This window comes from Acromyrmex echinatior, chromosome 5 (assembly GCF_024713525.1).
Source record: "Acromyrmex echinatior isolate Ae372 chromosome 5, ASM2471352v2, whole genome shotgun sequence".
In the NCBI taxonomy this organism is placed as follows: domain Eukaryota; kingdom Metazoa; phylum Arthropoda; class Insecta; order Hymenoptera; family Formicidae; genus Acromyrmex; species Acromyrmex echinatior.
The window spans coordinates 12,783,939-12,800,310 of record NC_141856.1 but is presented as its reverse complement, the minus strand read 5'-3'; the positions used below and the strand labels follow the sequence as shown (position 1 = coordinate 12,800,310).

The window sequence follows — 16,372 nt, the reverse complement described above, 5'->3', positions numbered from 1 at the left end:
TCATTCGAAATGTTTTCCTTCACTGATATTGTTATATTTATTACGATTTTAATCGCAATATTTATCTTGATTTATACCACGTAACTCCAGTAAACATAAATCTCGTACATAAGTATCTCGAGCGAATAAATGTACTGATGACAAACATTTCACTTCAACACGATATGTATTTTATATTCAACTTCTATGTAAAAATTAATTGATTAATTTCCGTATGCTAGTTTTACTCGTCAACAGTTCGAATAATACACAAAACTGTAAATTTTCCATTAAACAATTACATCGTTTTGCAATCAAATTTAATTTACAATGTGTCGACTATGTACGATACTTTGTTAAATATTCTTTTTATTATTAGCATATTGTGTGTAATAATATTATTGACGTTATAATTTAAAAGAAAAAATGCGTTTCCTTCGATAAATGCACATCGTTACACTGTCACTTCTCGTATCTTTTAAAAGTAACTTTTAAATCACTGTTACACTTGTGCTGCAACTTGACAATTATTGCATCCTGCTGCAATAGCGACGAAACTGTCAAGGCAAGTGAATAACCGCACATCCGTGGACGTACGCACTTGTCAATCGCTAATAGTTCAACCACGGATCTCATATCTACACTTCGCCATGTATCATTTCCATGGAACTTGGGATTCACGCACAACATTGATACATAAAAAGTATCGCTTAAATTCACTCCATTCACTGTCAGTGCAAAGCTCGTTGCGTTGTCATTTTCTATCTCTCTTTCCCTCTCTCGCATGTTCGTAACACGCTCAAGGAAAACGATCGTAGAACGATCTTGGTGAACCGTTAGACAGAGAGAAGCAGATCGACAGGTCGCCTCAAAACGAACTTGAGCGAAGGAAAGAGATGGACATACTGGAGGCGACCGAGAGAGCAAGCGCGAGTGTGCGAGGGAAAGAGAGAGTGAGAGAGAGGCAGTCCGAACACACGGACACACGTGTGCCCGATGTGTCCGTGTATGCTCACAAGGAAGGAAGAGAGAGAGAGAGAGAGAGAGAGAGAGAGAGAGAGAGAGAGAGAAAGAGAGGGAGAAACATACCCCAAAGGTGTCAGAAGGCGCTGGTAGTGTTCCGCGGTATATCTGCCGGTTGTCTCGAGACATCCACGCTCAGTAGGCGATACCGTGTTTGCCACGACGCTGCGAGGCACCCCAGGCAGGCCTTCGAGGGTGGCCTCGAAGGCGGTGGTAGGGCGACTTGCTGTGTTGTGTCGGATGCTACCGGGTAGCGAGTACTTGTTGTTGAGATGCCGGGTACAGGGGGTAGGGGTAGTAAACGTAGGGTATACGGTGACAGAGAGAGAAAAAAGGGAGAGAGAAAGAGAGAGGTGAGTGAGTGAGAAAGAGAGAGGGTGCATACACAGGAAAAAGAGAGAGGGAAGGGATTGGTGTACAAAAGGAGAGAGGTGGGGGAGCGGGAGGGGAAGGTGCCGGGGGGTGGCACCCCCGAGAATAGCCTTGCGCAGCTACGTCGGCTGGCTGGTGGAGAAAGCGCGGGATAAGGCGGTGGTTGTGGCCGCGGGTTGGGTGGATTTGTACGTTGCGGGGGTGGAGGGTGTGCGCGAATCTCTAACGGCGGTGGCTGCTGCTGCTGCTGCTGCTGCTGCCGCTGCTGCCGCTGCTGCTACCACTGCTGCTGCTACCACTGCTGCTGCTGCTGCTTCTGCAACCCGTTCCGAGCGGAGGCTCGTCCGCTAAACAGCGGACGCGCGAAAGCACGCGAAACACAACTGGGTCGCGACGTGGCTCCGTAGTCATTCTCGGCGGTATAGGGGTGGTCGCCGCGATACGGGCGGTGGCGGGGATGCAAAGCTGAGGGAGGAGGGGAAAGGCACGCGGAATGTGTCGCGGAATGCTAACCAGATCATTGGACGTTACTGTATTGAGGAACGAGAGGAAATACCTCGACGACGTAGCGTAGTACGATGTACGTAATACGAAAGGGATAGACGGGGTGAATGACTAAGTTTCGACGCGTGTACAACGACAACGGCGATAAGGACAACGAGGATAACTGACTCGCTTGCACGCGACGCGATGCCGCAATACCTCACGACGAAGCAAGCGGCCGGCCGAGGACGCGACAGAAGTGTACACGCGGCACGGATGCGCGCAACTCTGCGGGCGGGCACGACCGGCTGCGCTGTTTTCCTCCCTGCCGTTAAAACAATAATGCAATATTTAACCATACATACGGGGAGCGAGAGAAAGAGCGTAAGCGAGAGAAACCAAGAGAGGGGGTGCCGACGTCGGGGCGAGAGAAGGTAGGGAGGTAAGGAAAGTAGGGGCGGCCGTAGGGGACGCGCGGGGGACTTCCCCCTCCAGAGGCAGCCGAGAGGCAAGTTGTAAGCTCTTCGTTCTCTTTCTCTCTCTCCTCAGCGTTCTCCAGCGATCGCGGTTGCTTCGTGCGCCGTTAGTTGTCTCGGTGCTGCTTTCTCATCGTTTTGTCGCTGCGTCTCTCTCTCTCTCTCTCTCTCTCTCTCTCTCTCTCTCCCCTCCTCTCCCACACCTTCTCTTTTTCCACGCTTCCCGATCCGTCTTTCTCTCTCGCCACCTCGCGCGTGGTGCAAGCTTTTAGGGGCATCTCACCCCGCATCCAGCGCTTTTATGCGACGGCGGCAGTAACAGGGGGAAGAGGACGCGAGAGGGGCACGATATAGGGGCGGATGTGATAGTGGGGATCGGAGGCGGCGCACGCCTCTCTCGAGAGGGATGCAAGGGCCAGCAGCCTGGGGTGGCTTTAGACGCATTCTCCCAGCGATGCAGGTGGGCGAGCGTCGACAGAGAGGATGGAACGGAGTAACGGACGCTCGTGCACGCGTACACTCCGTCGTACGACTACCTACTGACGGCACTATCCGAGGAAGAATTATGTTAAACTTTGCATTCGAAAATACATAAGAACTTCGTTCATATGCGTCGCGTTTATAATCAGACAGTTCTGATTCATCGTATGATGACACTTCTCTTATTCTTAGAACAAATACTAAAAATGTACTTCTTGTTACAAGCTTATCATTATTTGTTTTCTATTGTATGCACATGTAACAACTGCGCGTAACATTGCAGCTATTTCAGAAGATTATGTTATCGGTAATTTTCTCAGAAATAGTTCCTACTTCTCGAAAATAGTCTGAGACATTGGAAATAGAAGTTTTTTTTTTTTCATTGTCATGAGAATCAGCAAAGAACATCATATTATAGGCGAAATGATCGAGCAATCGATAGAAATTTTTTCTAGAAAATATTACATAACATCTAATATTTTTATATATGCAGCATTTCCCAAGCACCTCCCACTTTAACTTAATTCAACATTCTTCGAAATTAATTTTCATGTAGGAAATAATAAAACATTTTTTATTAATATATGTTAATAATTATTTTATATTTGTCAAAAATAAAATGTTAATATTTAATAAACATTTTTCAATAGTTATACATGTATATATTTCTCTGTAACCTATATATTAAAGTTCCTTTTAATTTAACTTGGAATTAGATTAAAAAATGAAATTGTGCACTTCTAACGCAAAAAGGATTTCATTTTTCACTTTACTCTTATTTAAGGTTACTTATTATTGTCTCCGTACTTTTGTCATTAAATTTGTCATAAATTTTAATTAAGTATACTGATCAAAGAATCACACTCATATATACACACATAAAACAGTTGAAAGAAAGAGAAAGTGCACAATGATGGAAACATACTAAATGTAATTCATTGCATTCAAATTTTCATATTTTTTTTATAACGTGAACACGTGACGTTGTCTTTCAATTTGTGTATTCCACGTATTGCAAAATGTATCTCCCAGGCAAAAATGATTCGAGACGACATTTATTGCTTCTTTTACATCCATCAACCGTAATTTACTTTAATGCAAATTTTTATCAAATGTCCCGCATTTATCGCGGCATTTATTTCTCCTATCGACCTGCGTGACGCTATAATTAATATGGCAGCGTGTCTAACCAGCGAATATAAACCCTTAACGGTGAGATCAAATGTGGTATCTAAAATTACAATTTTCACCGATTAATTATAGTAGTAGTGCTCCATGATAACGTAACCAAATTCGAGTTTAATTCGATTATATCAAGTGGACACGTCTGATATTATCTGTCAATGATTACTCATTGTCCATAGGCAACAAATACTGATTTATGTCATTCATTGGCTCTTAATACAGATACCACGAACAGATTATGCCATTTGATCCAGCCAAATTCCATTCGTTCGGTCAAGAGTTCAAAAGGTGAATCATCAAACATGAACATACTATTTAATACGTTGTATACAAATAAAATAAACGCCAATAATTAAGACTTAATTTTTTTTTTAAATATTGTTTTTTAGTTAATATTTGTATAATATTGAATTAATTGAATATTGTGTTGCGTCATTAAAAATTAAAAAATACTTGAAATTAACTGAATATTTACACACAATATTAAAATTCATTTCTAATTTTCCTTGTTATAATATAAGATATGTTGCTAAATGTATTATTAAATCGCTGCTATTAAATGACTGATTATAATACATATATGAACAATACATCGATTACATTATGTATATACCAGATTACCTATATAATTTTTTTATATTTGGATACCACTGAAGATGACCAGAGTAATGGGCGAAACGTTTGAGTTAATATAATTTGTAATTCTTATTTTATTGTTGATATTATATTATATTCGCAAGAGACAACCAGCGCTCATTTAACTTGAATAGCCAATTACATGTATTTTTTATTATCTTACTCTGATGAATATTACGAGCCAAATCAAATCGATTGTATCAAGAAATGGTCAGCTGAAAAACAGAAGAACATAGTGAAACGTTATGCTACGTTAATTAATAGCAACTATAGCCGGGCGATCATAAGTTAAGCCGAAAGAGTCATAAGTTACATCAAGAGATCGAAGTTTTCGATACGAAAGCGTCTCGTAAAACGGGGCTTCGACCTGCGTCATAAATTTGCAGTATAATTCCAAGAATAATCGTTAGGAGCAGATGTTGCTAACAATAATCTAGGTAGGTATCAGCACAGATCTACTAAAACATTCCGGAACCGATCCATTGATATACGTCGTAGCGCGCGATAGGTACGAATATAAAACTGTGTCGGATAAGATTGTGCGCATGAATCGCGCAGCTAGATAATGCCACGATGGTGATCGAAGTCGGATATGAAAGAAGTAAAGAATCGATACGAGAAGGATGTCTGCGCCCTGTTGAGTTCCCATCGTACTGTCAGGCTATAGCACGCGGGAATACATTTTATATTTTGTTATTTGCACATTTCTTGATGTATAATCAATAATGTATAAATTAAGAATCTTTGATAATGTAATAATAATAATTTTACCAGACAAACGAATAGAAACGTAATTGTCCATATCCTCTAACTTAATTTGTATTAAAAAAAAAATCATTTATGAAAACATTAAGTAGCTATACATATACAACTCTCTCTTTTTCTTTTATTCAATCTTCTCATTTTTCTATTATGTAAAATTATATATATTATACATTATCCAATTAATCTTATACTTTTAACTAAATTATACCAATTAAAATTCTTATGAAGGACACAGCTATACTATAGCCATTCGTTAATTATCAGCGATATTAAAGCCTTCTCCCCAACCGTTATTGCATTCCCCAGCATAATTCCAAACGCTACTCGCCGGATGCTGGTAGCTCAAGCAGCAAAATTAAATAAGAGTCACGCCTGCATTCTGCGAGGCATTTCTCCTCCGTCGTTACGAGCAGATACGAGGTTGGTCCGCGTAAGGTAGGTACTCGGAAAGGGTCATCCCAGGGCCCAGCCGCTATCCGGGGAGGACGATCGAGACGGGTAGGAACGGTATGGGGGTAGCTTCGTAGTCCAGATAGCCGGTACACTTAGCCGCGTGTATAGCCGTTCTCTCTCTCTCGAGGACAAAGTAGGGGCGATGATGGAGGGGGCAAGAAGTGGGGCCGGTGGGGAGTGGGTGGTAAGCCGTGGGGGTGGCTACCACCCTTTGCAACCCCCCCACCAGCGCAGGAGTCGCGTCGCCGACGCTCGGCCAATAAGGAGGCCCGCCGACACAGAGACAATTCAAATGCTGCGCCAATAACAAACGTCTTTTGTTGTTACACGGCAAACTTTCTTTTCGCCTGGTGCTGCTGTTTGTGCCGTCCCCGGGATGCCCAACCCTGCGGGCGCCCACCACCACCCCCTGACTGCAGCCTCTACACACCTCGCGACCGCCCCTTACCGGCGATCCTGTCCGTGGGATATATTTTTCTTTTTGCCTTTTCACTTCTCTTCCTCCTAGCTTTTTTTCACCATTCTGTCCCTCGTCTTCTCCTTCTCCCCCGCAATCCAACGGAGCGTCAACATATTAAAACGGGGGGAGGCAGTAGGCGGTGGCGACGGCGAGAGGATCTGCGCAATGCTGACATTGCCTTTCCGCGTTTGTCTGGGCCACTGCCTTTCGGTGCTTCCGTCTTTTTCTTCTTCTACATTGTAGAGTGTTTCATCGCCTACCTCGTGGTGGTCATCCTCACAAGAACACCCACTTTACTTTTCTCTCTTCTTCTTGCACCATCGTGTTTCTAATTTGTGTAGCCAAACTCAAGGCTTAATTAGGGTTTATCAATGACATCGCATGTTGCTTAATATTCATATTTTTTTCCTCTAACATTTTTTGTTCTCGAAAGCGGAAAGAATCGCAAATAAATATATTATATATTTTTTAAAATTATTAATTCGATTAAAACATAATAAAATACATGTATTGTATACCAATCTTATTCATACTAGATTTAAAATATTTTTGGAAAATTCCAACGCAATTTTTTACTGCTATAAATTATTTAACTCAATAATGCACAAAAGTGCAGCTAAAATAATGTATAAATAATATATAATTCGCACATATTATTAAAATAACTTTTAATATACATCAAATGACGGTTCCTGTTTCTAAAAAGACACGTTATTATCTTGGACTCACGCAGTATTAGGATGTTGGATTAAATACTGATGAAACTTTGCCAATCGACCCCGCTTAATGTCTCGTCTTAAAAGAAAGGAATATCGCCAGACCACCGGCGGGGTTGAGGCAAGATGAAGCCTCGACGGAACGAAAGGATAAATATTCATTGACGTCTTCATCAAGACTTTTATGACCTGGTAGAGAGGATGAGATGACGGGAACTACGAGGCTGCCTTGCATTGCCTTCGGTCGATTCACTACGTAGTGTACGGAACTCGTACACAGTGTATAACATGAAAAAGTATAATAATAATAATATAACGGAATATTTCCATGCTAATCTAATAAAACATAATTATATTGTATAGTTATAAGGAAGATAGAAATTAAATTATGTAATTAAATTATAAAATATATAACAAGCAATATTTAATAAGATAAGATACGTCGAGTTATATTTTGCAATCTTAAAAATGACTGTAACACATCCACTAAAGGTAGATCGATAAGGTCAATCGCGTGCGATAATTTCAGGTACAGATATTCATTCTGGAATATAATTTATGCAATTTAATATGTATGGTAAAATCATGCGCGTGTAAGAATAGCCAAACCCTGACTAGTATAAAATGTCTGTTTGATATATTTAATGCTTGACGCGACGTAATCTATTAAAACCTTACAAATCCCCGGAAAGCGATTCTAAAGATTCTAAAGATGTAGAATGCATAAATCACTATAATATATATGAAAGAGCTTTTTCTCGAAAAAGATTTAAAAAATAATTAATATAATGATATAAGAACATCGTTTCTAGCATAAGAAAAAAAAGAGTAAAGTAAAAAAGATGCTTCGAGATTATCTCTTTCCAATTTTGTTTTCACTCAATCATACACAGGCTATTTTTTTTTATTCGAAAAAACTTATAAAGTTCTGTGTGCTCCGATTGGAACTCGGAACCTCATTAAACAAATACGCGAATCAATGAGGGACCGGAGATTGTCAGGATTCGAAGTGAGGAGGTGGTGTCGAGGCAAATTAGCCGCGCGGATATCGCAGTCGGATGTGCCAAAATTCTCAGCAAGTGACGGTATCGCTTCTGGGGGTTGAAAGAAAAAGGGATCCGTTGAAAGGCTGCTCCTCCGCGGCGCGAGGAGCGGCACGAGGGCGGGCGGCAAAATTGAAATTTCTTCGCTCGAGCGACGACGCAGCAACTCATAAAAAGTTTAAACGTTTCACTCTCTGGCTGGTGCTGCTGTTGCTGCCCAAGTCTTTTTTCCCAATATAAACTCCCTCTTCCCTTCCTTCGCCTGTCGATTGACTACCGCGTCTTTCTTCATTCACCCTGATACTGGCACAGACTCAACCCCTCGCGGAGATGCTTACGGCTGGCAACTTTTACCCTGAGAAATTAGGGGCTTTACTACGCTCCTCTCCATCGTGTTACCCCTCGAGATATCGTGAAGCCAGCATGCGTGTCACCCACGAAGTGGTGATCGTAACACGATTGTTTTTATTTAACCAAGTGGGTCGTCTGATATTAAATTTGGGAGATAATGACTATTGATAAGAGAAGCAATTATTCTTATAATTATAGAAACTTATTAGATTTCGCGTTTCATATCTGTAATATATAATGTCCGTATAAATTACAAATTAAAATTTAATTTAACTCCATTATATCGGTAAAACGGATTCAAGTTCTGTCTTTTATTTTTTATAATCACTATTTCAGACCGAAGGAAGTGATTGAGTCGAGAATTCTGCATCGTATGTTTACAACAGTTTACTATGTGTTCAGCTACGAACCACTGGATTCCAAGTTCGAACAGGCGAGGGTTGCTGACTCCTATTTACCAATATGCTGATGTAATTATTATATTGCCTTCAATCTCCCTTCCAACGTGACTTCTTATTATTTGCAATATTAATGTCATGCGTATTCATCAGTTAAGACTCGATCGATTCCTCCGGCTCGAGCACTCAGACAAGTTTTTTGTGTTGTACTTATATTAGATATTTCTAACAACTTGGTATCGAAATAGAATAAAATAAATATATTATCTCATCTCTGTTTAATGTAGATTTTTAATAATCTAACCATAGATTTACGCTCGAGCGCCGCTCTTTAATATGCAACTTTATACGATCTATATATTCTGCTGCCATTTATATACAGAACCGCCTAACGGTGACTAAAAAGAAAAACATAAAAAAGAAAAATTGTAGCTGTATAATCTGCAGTACCGTTTTCATAATGGTTTGTGTCAACCATCGTCTTCCATTTCTGAATCACGCAGACCAAAATAGTTTCTCGATGCTCCGTTCAAACAATACATATTCAAATGGATAATTTGATCCCGCGTGGACGTGAATGCGTAGAGGGGAGGAAGAGTAAAGGGCTGAACGGAGTGGGCGGAGAGACATGTGCTTTACGACTCGTTCCATTATGAAGGCAGGATCTGACGACTGCCGATGAAAATAAAAGCGGGCACACGGAAAAATGTTGCTGCAAGAGCGGCAAATATTGTTGCGCCGCGGTCGGAGACAGCGCGCGGTGGCGGATGCCCGGTCGAAATTATTAATCGCGCCGCTGGTCCTTCGACCGGCGGCAAATGTTGACGTTACCGGTACGACGAACGTTGCGATCGCACACCGACGTGCATCTACGGTGAACGGCGCGGAATTTAAGAGCTTCGAGAATTAATTGTATCAGCACTGCGCCCCTCTTGTTTCAGCGAGTGCTCTTCCGTTCTATACGCGATTAAAAATCGTTCGCAATTCAATTTATTTAATTTAATTTAATATATCTTCATATACTGCCGTCTGCTGCTGATATTAGTATTTGTTTTCATAATAAAATAAGAAATTAAAAATAAATCAACATATATCTACTATTTGTTAACTTAAATTTATTTATAAGTTTGTTACTTAAAAAACAGTAATGCATCTTTTTTGAGATACACAACAGTATTTACATTCTTATAATATTATAAAAATAAATAAATATAACAAATATAAAAAATACACTTCCTTTATATTTATCATTTAGCAGGGATATTTTTAATATGAAATTTTAATATGATAGAGAAAAATTCGAGTATCTTTCATGTGATAAATTGAGAATACAATAATATAGTTAATAAATACAGCCGATTAATGGTACCTAATCAATTAGCAAAACTCGCACATTGCATACTTCTGAAATAAGTCCGGTTCTCCTAAATCTGTGGGAGTCTCCGAGATAGAAATGACGGGGGTGAAGAGCCCGGTCTTGCTTATAGGTCGCATGGGTGTCAGAGTCGATATCTTGCCGGCTCTGTGTCACAGAAGGGACGTTGGTGGCGGAAGGGTGAGAGACGGGTAAGAGAATCAGCGGGGGAGAGAGGAGGGTGGCGGGTGAGGTAGAGTTGCCGGGGGTAGGTGCGGCTGCGAACGTTGGGGAACGGGTACGAGCGAGGGGGCATGATTAGCATTACACTCTGAGCCTCGATGATCAATAGTGGAAACGTCTCTCCCTTCATTCTCATTCTCTCGCTGTGTTAGCCTTATCTCCCTACCCCCTCGCACCCTCTTGCCCCCTCCCGGCATCGGATATGCGCGAATCTCCCACCCCCTTCCCCGGAGCTTTCTGTCGCCCTTCCACCCCCCCCCCTTTCCGCGCATTCCGAGTACCTATTTCTCTGCCACTCTGTACTACTCCGAACGCCTTTCTCCCTCTCTTTTTGCGGAAACTCTCTATTTCTTTTTAACGCAAATGCTCAAAATGATGGTCTGCCTTCAGCTATGTGCTGCTTTCTTCGACGGACCAACGAGTACGTGCGTTGAGATCATTTTTATTAAAATTGTAACTTGATTAATGAGCATTAAAGGTTTCATAATTATAAAAAATTAATAAATTAATAAATTAATAAATTAAATTATAAAAGGTTAACTATAATAGCTTCTGCGCAAATTTTTTATTATTAATCAATTTTGTATTTCGAAGACTCTAGAACAGATCTCGATCAAAATTGAAGTGCTATCAAAAAATCGCGCATTTATTCATCTAGAGCATCATCTCGTATCCCGTCATTTTCGCGTGGAGCACTTTACATATACGCATCATTCTCGACAGAGAGCATAATCCTCCGACGCGCGAATCGCCACGCCAACCCTGTTCCATTTCCCCCGCGACATTCCTCAAAACGAAATGCCTGCAGGTTCCTCACATTTATTCCGAGCGCCGCACAAAAAAATGCCGCATCAGCCGGATGATGCGTGGTGTATCTATACGTACGTATATAAAGAACCGAGATTTCCTCTCGGCGTCTCGAGTCTATACCGTAGGTTACACCTTCCTCGGGCCCAGCCCCGCGCCAGCCCGAAGACGACCCGGGGATGTTTTATTTGACGGTGTCAGCAAGCGGGAGATATTAACCGAACAGCTCTCGCCTGCTGGAATTATGTGGGCGGATGGGTGGCGCGAGATTCGACTTCCATGGAATTTCCGGAGAACGCGGTATTGTAGCGAAAGAGAGCGACGGAGAGAGACGGCGCGGGACGAAAGCGGCGGAGGGAGAAGGACGATGGGAGAGGACGGGTCACACAGGGAATCTACCAGGCGAACTTCACCATTCTGGATACCATGGTACCCCGGAGACACTGGCCGTGCCTAACTGCAGTCTCATCCCTACCGGTCGTTACATCGTCTGGGTATCTGCATCTGCATCGGGAGCATATCGTATTCGGCGGTAACTCACGTGGCGCGTCCTTGTCTACCCGCCCCCGCCGCACGTCGGACTCAGAGGTGATCAATGAGACCGCCAGAAACGACGGAGTTTTTGCGAGATCTATGCAAAGCGCATATTTAGAAAAGTACTCGAGAGATTTCGAAATTTTCCTTGAAAAATGTGACGAAAGGATACGTGAGATATTGAAGCAATCTGTATTATTGCCGATTGTTTCGGAGAGTTTAATAAGTTTAATTAGTACTTCGTATCTTTTTAAGCAACATAAAAAGATATTTTAAAAAGTGACATTAATATGGATCTTCATCTTTGCAATGTCACTCAACGTTCGCGATGAGATAATTAAAACGAATTCCGTAAACTTTTCTGTGTATTTCTGGCTGACTGCTTCGAATAAGTTTGAGAAAAGTAGCAGTTTTTGGAACTTTCGTAGAAGTGACACCGGTGGCAATAAAAAGTCGCAAGATAAGACTTCGTCCTCCATAGATTATAAATAAAAGAACGTGGCGACGCTTGAGTGTCCTAGATAAGATAATATCCCCGAGAATAATTTTTTCTCATATTATATTATGTATTACAATCTCCCTCCACATCCATAAAATGCAGGCTCATTTTTAATAAACGATAATTTCAATAATGCAAAATTTTATGTAATAAATATTGATCAATTTAAATAAAATATATAATATAAGATTCAATTTTTTTAATTGTGAAGAATTAATTATGATTGTTCTCGAAGTAATACTTATTATTTTGTATGAAATATAAAATAATTTTATAACTAACTAAAAAAAAATAATTGATAGCTCGATCATTATATGAAAAATACATAATCGCTACTAGCAATTACGACAAAATTATCGCGTAAAGTATCGAATCCTCTCTACCATCTATCGCGTACTCCCACTCTCTCTACTTCCTCTCTTACTTTGACAATTTCTTTCATCGGATCTCCTTTCGGTTCATTTGACGGGACGACCTTTTTTCGCGCCCGCCGCACAAAGTGTCGATCCATCGTTGTCTTAATGGGTGGCAGGCCACTCGTCCTTATTGCAGACTTAATTACTACCTGACGCCAGAAAGTTATAATGGCCAACAAGGAGTACTCGAGGGCCCTGGAATCTTTCAGTCAGACGGACAAATCACTGTCGAAATAAAATTTCTTATTCCAGCGATATTTCAAGTAATGCTGCCGATCCATCACATCTCAACTTTTCAGTAGTCACATAAGCGAAAAATTATGGCCGTATTTAAATGGTTTAATTGGCAAATCTAAATTTGAATAATAATAATAATTGTACTAATATTACAACTAATAGCAAACACTGCATTAACACATCCTCTGACTTTAATACATATTGCTTGTTTTCTTCATATTGCTTAATTTTAGAATATTTACTTAATGAAAGAATCCTTAATTCTATATCCACATTTGCGCGAATCTCTATAGGTATTTCCAAGTATACAAACTTGCAATAAAATAAGTCACTTTATACGACATATAGAAGCTGTTTTTATGAAACAATTGTTATAGAAGAAAACATTATACATAAAATGTAAGTGAGTACACGACGAGCTATTTGTACAAGTAGTATTCGTTCGAAAGAACAACTACGAAAAAGACACACACCTCGGGCGATTGGCATAGTAAAACGACTGCCGCAGTAAAAGAAAACTATGCTTACTACAAGGAAAATTTTTATCGACTTGCCGATCGCGCGCCAACGATACCTCTACGAGTGATAACATAACGTGGAAATGGCGGGGCATAGCAGCCACGCGTTCGCAGAGGATAGTCTTCGAAACGAAAATCGCTCGCGAGCGAGGCGACGAGGGTTGGAAACGGCGAGCCTAAACAATATCTTGCGGCAATGTAAGGAGCGTCTATTGGGCCATTACCGACGGTGGCTGACCATTTTGGCCATTTGGCTTGGACAGTGCTACGTCAGCGGTCTTGATTCTCCCGCCTGTTCTCCGCCTATTTCTCCTTTCTTCCCTGCCAGACTCAACCTCGACTCACTTCCGTCCCTCTGCCCTTTCCTTCGCCTACTGGAAAAGGTTTGTATCGTCCGGCAATTGGGCGTGATCAAATTAAAATTATAAACTTATCATGGACCTTGATTAAATGGCGGTTTGTAATTTTTAGAAAACTCCCTAGTAAACAAGTTTACGTTATTTGTCGCCATTTTGACATTAAAGATGTCATTTGATGTCATTTGACGTCAAAACGACGATAAACAATGTCAGTTTTTCTTTTTTTGCTGAATCATCTATTTCTATCAACTTTTTTCTGTTTATCACCACGAATGCATAATTGCATGCAACGAGGCACTTTATTGCATTTTCAGTCCCAATCGGAGATACCAGTTTTTCTTTACTTCATTCCCCCATCCCATAAATCCTATAAATTCGATAAACGCGCGGATGTCGAACGTCCACAGCGTCTAGGGCCGAATCGATAGATCCCGCGATTCATTTCCAAGACGATGGGAGAAAGCACGCGCGGCAAAGGCGTTTCGAAGAATGGCAGACCGAGAAACCAAGCGAAATCGATCGTGGCCTTTCAATGTGTCTCGGCTTTATCGTCGGCCATATATCATCGTGCCTATATCACGGCTACGGGATCTCGAAACTTTGAGCTTTTTTTTTCTCAAGATGTGTTAGATACGCGCGAGATCTCGAAATCGCGAGCTCGATCCACAAAACATAGCACGGGGGAAATGAAACACAATTTCCGCTGACGTCAATTTACGCTCACGTTGAGTCTGTAATGTGGATTCAGTAATATAACGTAATATTTTATTCGTATATGATCGAAACATTTTAAAACAGTAGCGAAAAAAATATCAAATACAACTGGATATTGTTGACCGCATAGATTAATAAATATACGAATATGAAAATATTACAATAGAAAACACGTTAGCATTAAAATTGCTTATTTAATTTAACAATATTTTAAATATGCTGCAGTACGATAAAAAACACGCGCAGAGATGAATAAAATTCTCACGTATCCTAAACGACTTTTATTTTCCAACGCGACACACTTGGTCCTTTATAAAAGGGAATTCAAATTTTCCAACCACCAGAATCGTTGAACCGCCTGGAACCGTCGCTTCAACCATCGACTCCGAGGGAGCATTGAAATTCGATGCATGGCGCGCAGCGGCGTTTACCTTCCCGTATAAAACAAGAATCGCGCAATTCCCGGCGGAAGCGCGTATTATCAGCGTCTCGAATAAAATTCAAAGACAAACGCTCGCAGGGAACGCTCGTTTTCTTCTCACCCCCGAAGGCGCCACCCCCTCCGCCGCCCTCCGCTTCTTCCATGCGCTCCCGTTTCTGCTCCAGATCCAATTCTCTTCATCATTCCCTTCTCCCTCCCACTCACCGCGCTTCTCGTTCCGCACTCTTCGAAACATTGCGCGAAATAACGTTAAATATTTACTTTCGGGACGATTGTTCCCGTCGGTACGACGGGATAAACATCATTATGTAATGTATATAAAGCCGCACGGACGGAGATAGGAGCGCGCGAGAATATGCGGGCGAAAGGCGGCGAATAAACTTTTCTGCACCTTCTCGCGCGAAGAATTGACCTTGCACGAGAAAGCCCGCTGGATCCATCCATCTGGCCTGTCCGTTCGCGATGTCGATGTCCACATCCTTCATCCGCGTACCCATCCATCCATCTGAAGCTCGCGCGTCGATTGGTTCGCAGAATCTCAGTGAAATTTTCACCATTAGACGTAACTCAATATGTTCGACAACTTATAATGTAACTGCTATCTTGTTCGCAAAGTCAACTAAAGTTTTATGAATATTATGTTAACGATAGTCATGTTCACATTTAAATCAGACTAAATATATAAGCGAGCTCTGCAAAGCTTCACGTTGCCTATATTTTCAAACCAATCTTTTTCTTTTGAGTAATTTTGAAGATCGGTTTTAAAATACTTTCATGCAATATATTTCGGAGAATTATTTTCTTATATTTTTGAAACTTGATATCATCGTCATGATATCACGCATCTTAAAATTATCACCCGTTAATTACAATATTTAATGTGTGTTAATTTCAATATTTGCATTTTTAGACAAGTGCGCGAATAAAAGGAATTTCTACGCACGTAAGGAAGATACTTGTTCGTCATCAACCATTAACCGGTTGGTCGCTGACCCTAGTTTATGTTTCTGTATTGCGAAATGCGAACTGAATGGCCGGCGAACAGTTCGCTGGGGGAGCTGACGTTATTCCGCGAAGTATTCCCTCGGGGTAAGCGAAGGGTCGTCGCGGGTAGTCGTTGAAGGCGACGCGATCGCCACTATCCCTTCGAGAACATCGTTAATTATTTCTTGGCTTTCGTCTAGCGTCATACTCGACTCGGCAGAATGACTACCGTTCGTTGCATGCAGCATGTGTTTATGTGCGTTTCAAAGAGTCTGACGATAGCAAAAGACGAACGTGTTATATATAGTTTCACACAAGTGAATTTTGAATGAATTACTTTTAAGACGAATTGAGAAATCATGAAATAATTATTAAACTACTCAATTCAAAATGTCAATACATATTAGAATAAATTTCTGTATTAATGTCAATAAATAGTATTTCA

General features: G+C 41.0%; 1 protein-coding gene across 19 annotated transcripts in view; it reads right to left on the bottom strand.

Annotated features, from left to right (window-relative positions):
* The window catches only part of FoxP (forkhead box transcription factor P), a 308,217-nt gene that overhangs the window by 60,564 nt on the left and 231,281 nt on the right, over positions 1-16,372 (bottom strand). Inside the window, exon 1 of one of the 19 annotated variants that reach the window (XM_087406510.1) lies at positions 1,069-9,775. The exons of the other annotated variants lie outside the window; for them this stretch is intronic. Coding sequence (XP_087262636.1) covers positions 1,069-1,131 — 63 coding nt within the window. The 5' untranslated portion in view covers positions 1,132-9,775. Of the gene's footprint in view, positions 1-1,068; positions 9,776-16,372 lie in introns of those variants that run through there. 19 annotated transcript variants of the gene reach the window in all.